The 10689-nt window shown below is 42.1% G+C and overlaps 1 protein-coding gene across 2 annotated transcripts in view; it reads right to left on the bottom strand.

The window, feature by feature from the left end:
- Positions 1–279: 279 nt before the first annotated feature.
- Positions 280–10689, bottom strand: part of LOC129749430 (rapamycin-insensitive companion of mTOR) — a 41147-nt gene continuing 30737 nt past the window's right edge. For both annotated transcript variants that reach the window (XM_055744408.1, XM_055744414.1), the window contains exons 2-9: positions 5797–7895; positions 5526–5734; positions 5006–5467; positions 4335–4940; positions 3500–4276; positions 3346–3428; positions 2109–3205; positions 280–2051 (exon numbers count right to left, since the gene is read on the bottom strand). In XM_055744408.1, the coding sequence (XP_055600383.1) occupies positions 1590–2051; positions 2109–3205; positions 3346–3428; positions 3500–4276; positions 4335–4940; positions 5006–5467; positions 5526–5734; positions 5797–7895 (5795 nt within the window). In that variant the 3' untranslated portion in view covers positions 280–1589. The remainder of the gene's footprint in view (positions 2052–2108; positions 3206–3345; positions 3429–3499; positions 4277–4334; positions 4941–5005; positions 5468–5525; positions 5735–5796; positions 7896–10689) is intronic.

The raw sequence follows: 10689 nt of genomic DNA, 5'->3' as shown, positions 1-10689 counted from the left end.
CTTTAGAAAAATCAAATACAGCCCTAGAAACATCTTTCCTATTATTTTGGCAATAAAGTTTTCAAGATTATGATGTAAATGGAAATACATTATTAAGTAAATCAAAGCAATGGACGACGTAAAAAATCCTGAAGATTAGGTACCATTTTTTATATTTTGGATCAATCACCTACCTTGCGATGTTGAGAAACATTTCAATTTTCATCCTGTGAGGTATGTGCTGGTTTCTAAATTTCACACTACTGTCATCAAAAATAAAACTATGGCAAATTCTGCTTTATTAGCTCTTTATTTTTCAATGCAAATTGATATCTAAATGTTGTTCTATGTATTTTTGGATTCGGTATTCCACCTTGAAAAATAAATTCGTTATAATACAATTTACAAACAAGCTAAAGATACCATTTCTAATTTGTAAGTTGATTCATTGAAATTAAAAACGGGCTGAGCAGAACTTTTGCATGAAACAGAAAAACAGGAAGATTACTGTAACCACCGAACAGCACAACATCGATTACAATGTGTGATTATCATTCAGTTCTCACTCTCGGATTGGCTCCGATTGTAATACAAGGTAGTAGACTCTCGCTGCGATATAATTCTATAGCTAAGTATTGCGTAATCCTATTCATTCAAACAAATAGCTAAGTATAGGTAGTTTAAACTTTTCAAATTCTTTAGACGATATCTACACCTTAACATATCTAACCGTTTTATTTACAGAAACCGACTACAGAAAGTTATATAACAACCACACACATTTTTCACGCACAGAAAAAATCTTGTTTCTCATTTATACCTTCTATCTTGAAAGATGTATATTTCTGATGAATAAGTTTCACAAAATTGAAAACAATGATAGGAACTTGAGACGTCCAAGAGCAAAGGATAATCCGGTGAAAGCAAATTGATTTGAGGGCCTCTCAAATTTTGGTTTGGGACAGCCTCATTCAAGATACAATCAACGTATTTACCCGAGTGAAAATCTCACAGATAACGGTCTAAGATTGACAAGAATTTAGTTTTCATGCCATGAACATGCTATCATCATTTTGTTTTCACTATTAACGAATTTATCGAAAAGTTTTTTTTTCTTTTAAGAATCTTACAAACCCATTCGAACTTCTAATTTCAGTTGCTTTGCGCATTTCCGGTTTGAATTTATCGAATTCGATTACAAAATACAGTTTATTCCTTTTTTTCTTCGGCCATTGCGTACCTTTTTTAACTCGAGTTTTTGTTAAAGTTAAGATGAGTAAAAGATAAAATTAAGATTTAAAATTTATTGTGGTGGTTTAATTAGAGGAACTGTACTTAGATTTCGATACTTTGCGCAATAAAACGGTACTGAACTTTCAAGCAATATTTCCAAGACTGTATGTTTGAGAAGACAATAAATATGATTTATAAATAAACGTGATAAGTCCGACAAAAGTCGAAAAGGTATAAAACAATAGATGATTGTCATAAAAAAAGAAAATTACAATCATTCATAATTCTGCCACAAAATCAGCCAGTAATCATAAATAATACCCTAAATATCTACCCATTTTCGCAGACACACTCAGGAACACAAATATACAAATGAATCACTTTTTGGTCATAAGAGCTGCTTCTGATTTGGAACCCTTCAGTTGAATTTCCAACTGCTGCAAACGCTGCTCACAGAATAGCGGTTTGTCGGGACTTGTTGGGCTCGTTACCGCGCTGCTACTGGTCGAAGATACCGCGGCGAAAATGGTAACTCCAAATGTGGTAATCACTCCTCCGGTTGGTGTCGTAGTCGGAGTGACGGGTGAATCGCCGCCTTTCCGACGAATGGGAAACTTATTTTTGGTACAACTGAGGTCCAACTCCAGAGTGTTGAAACGAGGTCGTGCTTTATATTTGGTGTTTTGATTTTGCGCGGTTGTTGTCGAGCTGGTCGTTCCCGAAGCGGATGATACTGAAGATGGATCATCGTCATCGTTGGGATCACGGGCGCGAATTGTGGAGGAAACACCGTCCGGCACGTCGGTCCCAGTCGAATGACGATTAAGTATTTTCTCTTGCTAGAAAAGTGAGAAATTGGGTTAAACATTCAAAACATTAAATATTGAACAACGTACCTTGTCCATCTGTCCCAAGGTTGTCTGCACTCGCAGACTGGTTATCTGAGGGCTCCGATTCTTTGGGGTGGAACTCATCTCGGCAATGTTCTCGACACTCGTTTCATACAAACTGGCCAACGGGGGCGATCGTATTTGATGCTGCTTTGCACCCAGCACAGCACTGCTGCTGATCACAGGATTGTAGTCAAGAGTCGATGAACTCTTCAAGGAGCTGACCGCTAGACCGATATTACTATTACTATCACCACTAACAACGTTATTATTTGCATTATTCCCACTGGATAAAGGCGTCCGATTATTGCGGTTCTCATCAACTGAACTAGATTGCTTTTTATTTTCTTTAACAGTTTTTGGCTTCCCCCGGTCACTATTGCTTTCACCTAGAGATTTCTTTTTGGTCGATATTTTTGTTGAGTTCACTGTTGTTACCTTATCGCCTTCAACTTCAACTTTTGCCAATCCGTACCTACTGGGCGATTCGAAAAATTGTGCACTTTTAGAGTTTGATATTTCCGATGGTTCTTGATAAAAACTTTCAAAATCTAAATCAAGAAACAGTTCCTGCAGAAATCTTCGGGATCCTAACCGATAGGTATTCCGGCCAAGCTGCTGACAAACGTCTGAGTAAAGACAGATATCTTGAAAGGCACTCGCATGTTTCTGTTTCAGGTCCAACAACTGCGTTCGGCTTTGTTTGCACCACACCGGATTAGCCATCCGTTGCACGTGCCTCAAGATACTACTTTTGATCCGATCGTTTTCGTCACTACTGAAAGAACTTTCCGATGAATTGAAACAATCGCTACGACTGGTTCCGCTACTATTGCCTCCGGAAGAAAATGTGGATTTATTCCTACGCTGCCGACAGCATTGGAGACATTCCTCTCTGGCATGACTATGGTTGTTACCGTCTAAGGAGTTGAATCGTAGCAGTTTGATTGAATCGGCCGATTCTCGGTCTACAATAGGAATTACCCCTTTCAACCCTTCGTCACTGCTAGCTTCCAGTTCATTGATGGTAAAGTTGGACACATACGTTCCACTGGATTCCTCCCTGGGAAACAAGTCCAGTATATTGCGCGGCAGACAGATTCCTGCAACAGAAGGAAACAAAAATATTTTGAGTCTATTGCCTTACAATAGAAAGCTAAGACTTAGTTGTTTACATAGCTATATAATATTAATTTCACAAAATTTTCAAATTGCTTTAGACCTGTTCATTCAAATAACTTACCTGCATAACATGGCCCCCTGAAATCAGCTTCAGCTTCAGCTTTCCGATGCTTTATTCGCAGACTTTGTCGAAAATCATCATACCTGAAATACAGAAAATGACAATTAGTTATTACTTACTGTACAGTCGAAAAACTGCCCATTTAAACATTTACCCCATAACGGCGTTGAAGCTGCTGGTACGATCCAAGCTCCGCACTTTTAGTTTACGTTGTTGTTCCGACTTAGACGTACGCAGCCGAAACTGGAAGGAAATGGTCGATGTTGAGGAATACGATTTTACGCTTGACATTGCATCATCTATAATTTCAGCCAACTCTTCGGCCGCCGATTCCGATAGCATCGGTCGACAGCGTCGGCGAAGTATTCGCATCGTTTGGTAGCCGTAGGCATCCTGCACTGACATGACGTTGGTTTCCTTCAACGGTAAGCCCGTCAGCGACATCCTACGATGGCGTTCCTCGTTTGCGGTTGAACTCTTTTTCAGATCTATCAAATTAGAACTGCTAGGAATCGGCGAGAGCTGATTTTGTGGCATAAAGTCCGCATGGAAGCGGCTGCCGAAAATCGATTCGTAGCTGCTGACTCCGGAAGTATTTGAATCCGTTCCGGAATTGTAACGTGTTCTTGAAGTACTCTGGTAGGCACTGGATGATGCTGGATTTGGCTGGTTACAATTGCCTGTGTTTGAAGAGGAGTGCACCAAAGAACTTATCCCATCAGCCGTTTTCGATTCGGAGAGGGATCTTTTGTGTTTATGAAAACCTCCCGGAGCCCTGCTAGCTGCCAAAACGCTTTCTGGCAACGTCCTAGAACGTGATGCTTTATTGGAACCGTTGGCACAATCACTTTGGTCCTCTCCAACGGATGTACTTTCAAGCCGGGAAAGTAGCAGCTGCTGATCATCTCCGAGGCCACCGGATTCCAGTAAGCTATCGAACAAGAAAGGAACATTAAATAACGTCATTTTTTTTTGTTAACAAATATTACCAGGAATTATCGGCCGCGAGAGAGGTATAATTATACGGAGCAAAATCGTAATTATGCCGACTTGGGGTATTGAAGGGCTTTGGAAGCCACATCTCAGGCTCATAAACGGGCCACAGGGTGTTTCTGTCGTGCCGTACCGCTATCCAATTGTACTTTTGAAGAATGTCCGCTCCGAAGCTGGTGGTTGCTACAAGACACAGGCAATTCAATGCGGTTGACCGCACCGAATAGACTTCTGCAAATTTGGCCAATTCCACTAATTTCTCGTACACTCTTGCAGGCGATTGACTTAGATAAAATGCCCCGTCTTTGCTGGTACTAAAATGGCCTAAAGCCCAAAGTGCAGCTTTGAGGTTGAGCACATCATGTTCGTCATCCATTTTGCTCCGCAGAATCACTTCAATCAGCTCCTTAATGCCTCCATGAGTTTGTATGTTGGACATACCTTGTTGGGTTTGTACCAACTGGCCGTAAAGATGGGGAAGCATATTTGGTGTAGGTATGCCTGTTTGTTGAGCACAAGCACGTCGACTATACGTTCCATCTTCGGTTTTAGTATGCTGAGTTAAGTGAGCGTGGATATCCGCTTCAATCATGAGCACATATCTGAAAATTTAAAAAAAGATCACAAGGTCAAAAAATTATAGGTTATCGCATGGTGGGTCACATACCTATGATTGTAGCTATCAACCCACAAATCAATTTCTTCGCGAATCTTGGCCTTCGGATGATTCAAGCCACGAGGTATCGAGTAGAACTTCATCATAACTAGTTTTCCGTAATCACCAACACGAGCCAAATTGGGCCAAACGTTTACCAACTCTTCTAGGTAGACTCGTTCGTAGCACGCCTCTTCTAGAATTTCCAATGCAGCCAACTGAACACATCGCGCCTGATTCTCATCAACCAAATCAAGCAGCAAAGGTATGCCCCAAACTTCAAAATTTGGTATCCGAGCTCGGAGCAAAACCCTCAGAAACTGCGTAGCATACAGACGAGCTTTAGCGGAGGGATGTTTGAGTAGAGCACGCTTCAGAATCGTACGTGGTTGACCGCCCAAGGTGTAATCCAAGCCGGATACAATCAGCTTAACATAACAGATGTGGTTGGTTTTCGTTACAATAGTTGTCAATCTAGAGGAATAAAATTAATTTTTATGAATCGTATACCAATTAGTGAACTTAAACTTACTCTTTGAAAACATCCGTATTGGTTAGCACGCTCATGCCCTTTTCCGTTCGACACATCCGGCCAATGAACAAGAAGTATTGCTGACACATCGTGCTAGTCATGTGCTGCGGACTGAACAAACATTCGTGTGCAGACTTTTTTGCATGGATAGCCATCAGCTGATGGCTGATATCGGTGAACAAGTCGGTGAGAATCCGAATGTATTCCAACTGGAAAGAAAAAAGAAACCTTAGAATGATAGCTTACATTGAATGTGAGCCTCATTACAAACCTCTTGGCATTGCTGCATCCAATCCAGCAGTTCCAAGCCAGCGGTTACGTAAGGAGGAAGCTGACGATTGTTGCCTGTTAAATCTTGATGTGAAAAACGGTTATTGCTTGGTTTGAAGTAATCAATGAGTCGTTTCACAAATCGCGTATTCTGATCATCCAATTTGTTGGCGAGGCTATTTGAACGGAAAATTGTGATCACGATATCCCAGTCCCACATGCTGGCATCTTTATTGGCGAGTACGTTTGAATCCTTTATCAAACGCTCGTTCTCCTTGAGATTGTCGAAAAAATTTAGAAAGCGAGCACGATTCAGCCTAGATTGCTTACTTCCGCCAGATTTGGAAGAACTGCTTAAAATACTATCGTCAAATGAAGTGCCATTTGGAAGACTTCCGGTAAAAAGGTAACTCAACCGTCCGCTTACACCACCTCCACCACTGGAGCTTCCGGTCGAGCCAACCGAATCATGTCTGGTTCGCTTGGCGCTAAGCCCTCCAACACTATCCAAAGTTCCGTATTTGGTTGCCGGCAGTGGAACTGCTTCTTGTGAAAAAAGTTCTCGTTTGAACATGCGAGTATTTATGAGCTCTCCGCGTTGTATAATACTGTCCAGATAAAGCGAGCAGGAGGCCGGCCGGTTCTGGAGCATTTGGTGAAACTGTTGGAGGGCGGCAATGGCTGCTTTTGCCTGATGGTTTCCTTCGGTTGCTTTGGCGATTAGGGTAGGTAGCGTTGCCGATGGTGTCGCATTGCAAATTTCCGCCGGAAGCAGCAAGTGCATCTGATGAAGTATCTTACCAAGCAAAATCGTTGCCCGTACCGAGATAAAGGTATCACTAGATATAATTACTTCGACCAATGCATTAAGCAGTCCGTTTTCAATAAAACAATACAAAAGTAACGCGAGGTGTATGTCTGAAATATTTGGCACACGACTAGCTAGCGAGGGTAGTACTGCAATTCCTTCGGCTGCAACGAAGCCTTCACTGAGACGCCACGAGTCCTGGTATTCTGCTGGATCTACAACCGAAAGTGCTACCGAATACTCGTCAGTCCAGACGGGCTGTGGCAAGCCAAGCAATTCGTATAGTAAATCTAACACCGCTTTGCGGATTTCCAGCTGATTCAAATATAAAATATCGATAATAGCTTTCAGGCCAGAGGGCTTCGACGGGTTACAGAACTCAATCGTACCAGTCCAGCTGCGAAGTACGGCTAACAATGCCAATCGACTACAAGTAAACCGAAGATCACGAGCATCTTTGTTTTTGTCCATTATTCCAAGTCTGTAAGTAAAATCACAGTAAGGAGCACCTAGGCAGTCTAACCGTACACCAGCTATTTGACGAGTTTTCGGCCACTCCAATATGTGCAACAGTACACCGCACAAACTTTCTGCAATTCGAGGACTATGACATTCTAATACATTTCTAGTGATGACGCTGACTCCGCCGCACACAATCAGCAGCTTTGGGTTCAAAACTCCAAACTCGCAAAGAGTAGCCAAGCAAGCTCTCAACATACGATCCTCACGATCAGCCCGGACGGTCCGATCTTCAGCTCCACTTTCCCCCAGGGATACTAAGCATCTGACAACAGCAGGACAGACAAGTTCGGGAGCAATCACCAACTGCTTTCTGATAAGTTTCAACGCCTGAACACGTTCTTCCTCGTTCTTCAAGAGAACATCCAAACTTCGACTGATAAGATGGCCCACCTGTAGCTCGTTCAGTGCTCTCACATCTCCCGGAGACATGAGCAAATGCCGGATGGCTCTCAAAGCACCGGCCCGAATCTGTGTGAACTGATGCACTAGACAGGCGCTTATACAATACACCCACTCTTCCACGGAGAAACGCAGGGAACAGTCCCGTTGTTGGATTAACTTTCGCTGCGGACTTCCAACTAGTAGCGAACAGCTACCGAGCGCGTTTTCCTTCTTCCATCGTTCGATCAGCTTGACCAGCCCGTTCAACAGACTGAGGCGCTTGTTTTCGTTTGTCGCCTTTTGGCTTAGGACCGTGTAGATTTCCTGGGCATTCTCCCGGATAGATTTGTTGGGATCCAACCGGTAGCAGTCCTCCGGTGGTGGACGATCTGTGGAGAAGAAACACATGGTTGGATCAATTCCGGAATTCGAAATGTTTAATGTTGTATTGAAAATATAATTTCCTGGTGGTTTATACAGTTAGTCGACGTAGAGAACAATCATAGTGGTCAAAGGCGTTTTAAAATATTTAAGTAATGGGGAGATAAGAGCATAATGAACACCCGGAGCGTAGTAAGCACTCCTCTTTTCTACATAAGTACGTATTTTTCTAAATAAATATTCATGAGGATTAGTTTTTTACTTCCTATAGTATTAATTTTTCAGCAAAAAAGGAATCTCATTGTAATGTAGCACTTATTGCGAGAATAGGATTTAGAGGGTGATAATAGAATGAACGTATATTTATGTATCTGTTCATATTAGCTGTTAAAGAATATCGTCACCGCCAAAATCAAACAACATCAGTCCAACAGCGACTCAACCAAGCTAGCTTAAATTCCGCAATCAACGACAAGAACAAGGAAACTCTCTCCAACCTGACGGGCAACGAGATCCCACCGATCTGCTTCAGACCAGAACCTCGTATCAGTTTCTGGAATCCAATCCCACTTTAGACAGCTTGTGGAACATAAATTTGCCATCTCCCTCACGCATACACAGATTGTTCCAAAACCAACAACGGCCGCGTCGGGGGCGGCGTATACAATGGTAACAACAATCTGAGCCTACCTATCCCATCGCAATGTTCTGTCTTCAGTTCCGAGGCGTTCGCAATACTAAAAGCAGCTGAAACATACGATCCAAAACCTGTCATCTTCAGCGATTCGGCCAGTGTGCTCACCGCCTTGTCACACGGCAACATTACTCTTTTGACCCACGTGGGAGAAAAAAAAGGAACGAAATCGTCTTCAAAATCTGCAAACATGGCGGACTTTTTATCATATCCGATTTAAACCATTTAATACGACTTCGAGTAACAATTTTTACGACAATTTACTGGAGTTAGTTGAAATTGCGATTCGCAGTAACGTTTTTAATGACTTGAGTTATCATTTTTAATGCGATTTCATGTTTGCTGGGAAGGGCCTATCCGCCGGCCTAGACGAAATAGGATACCCTTTATTAAAAAAAACTTATTGTACGAACAGCAGAATCCTTCTCTAACCAGTTTTTCGCCTCCTCTGGAGTGCCACAAGGGAGCCATTTAGGACCAATACAATTCTGTATTAATTTCAACCACGTGCTGTTGCTCCTCGATAGACCAAAATTGGCTTACGCAGACGACTTGAAGTTGTTTTATCCTATCTGCGGCCCTGACGATGCCAAGTTCCTGCAGGACCAGTTCAACCTCTTCGCTTCCTGATGCGATGTCAATTGTCTGCCTTTGAAACGTAGTAAATGCGCAGCAATTTCATTTTCATATGTGATGAAAGAAATTAGAGAAACATGAACTATCAAAGAACGAAAGAACATAAGCCGTAAATATCATGAAAATTTCGAAAAAGATACAACGGCTCACCGACAGGAGCCTGTCGGTGAGCCGTTGTATCTTTTTCGAAATTTTCATGATATTTACGGCTTATGTTCTTTCGTTCTTTGATAGTTCATGTTTCTCTAATTTCTTTCATCACATATGAAAATGTGATCATTTTCAGGTACAAAGATGTACCAAGCGATTTCATAACATCAGTATTGATCGCAGCAATTTCTTTTTCCCGTAAGCGGCTTCCATCAAATCCAGTGTATTTTCTCGGCAACGAGGCTATTTCTCGAGTTGAGCACGTTTCATTCTTGACAAACGGATGTATTTCAAGATTCACACCAATTACATCGTCGATAAAGCTTCTAGAAGCCTAGATCTACTGTTCCGCATGACGAAAGACTTCGAAGATATTTACTGTTTGAAGAGTCTCTATTGCAGTTTTGTTCATTCGGTCCTTGAATACGCCTCTGCTATCTGGTGCCCTTATTAACAAAACGGCTCCGAGCATATTGAGGCTATCCAACGGCACTTTATGAGATTCGCCCTTCGACACCTGAGCTGGCAAGACCCGTTCCGACTCCCCAGCTACGAGAGCCGCTATCGCTTAATCGACATCGGCACGCTGCAAGCCCGCAGGACCGCCGCACGAGCCTCTGTCGTAGCTGATTTGCTTTAATCCAGAACTGATTTTCCCGCACTATTGGAAGGTCTCCAACTCAACATAAGACCACGTGGTTTGAGAAATCGTGATTTCCAGCTCTACGTCCCTCTTCGTTTGAATAATTATGGGGCTATCACAGCACTTATTGGTGTAATCAAGACATTCAACCGCTACTCCGAACATTTTGATTTTGACGATTTTGACGCATTCCTATGAAAAATCCTTAATGCTTCAAGTTTTGTTTTTTTTTTTTCATTAGGATCAATATGTGATCTGTTGATGTACAATAAATACTAATGAAGAAAAAAAACCTAACTCTTCTTGGTAAAAAATGATTCCTCAACATCCTAGATCAGATTTGGTCGGAAGGTAGACTCCCCGACAGCTGGAAGACTGGAGTAGTAATACCTATAACCAAACCGAAGTAAAATCTACACCTGATCGATAACTATCGTCCAATCACCCTTCTTGATTGCCCCAGGAAAATCCTAGAAAGGATGGTAAACCGACGTCTGCAAGCCATCCTGGAAAAACGAAAAACTTCTAGACTCCGGAAAGTTTGCTTTTCGGACCGGGAGGTCTACTGACGAATACTTTGAACAACTAGAATCTATCCTATCAACCAACTTGAATCAACACCAACACGTCGAATGTCTCTCGCTTGACCTTCCGAAAGCTTTCGACAGATCGGCAATAA

Source organism: Uranotaenia lowii, chromosome 1, assembly GCF_029784155.1.
Source record: "Uranotaenia lowii strain MFRU-FL chromosome 1, ASM2978415v1, whole genome shotgun sequence".
In the NCBI taxonomy this organism is placed as follows: Eukaryota; Metazoa; Arthropoda; class Insecta; order Diptera; family Culicidae; genus Uranotaenia; species Uranotaenia lowii.
This window is presented reverse-complemented; position numbering and strand designations above follow the sequence as displayed.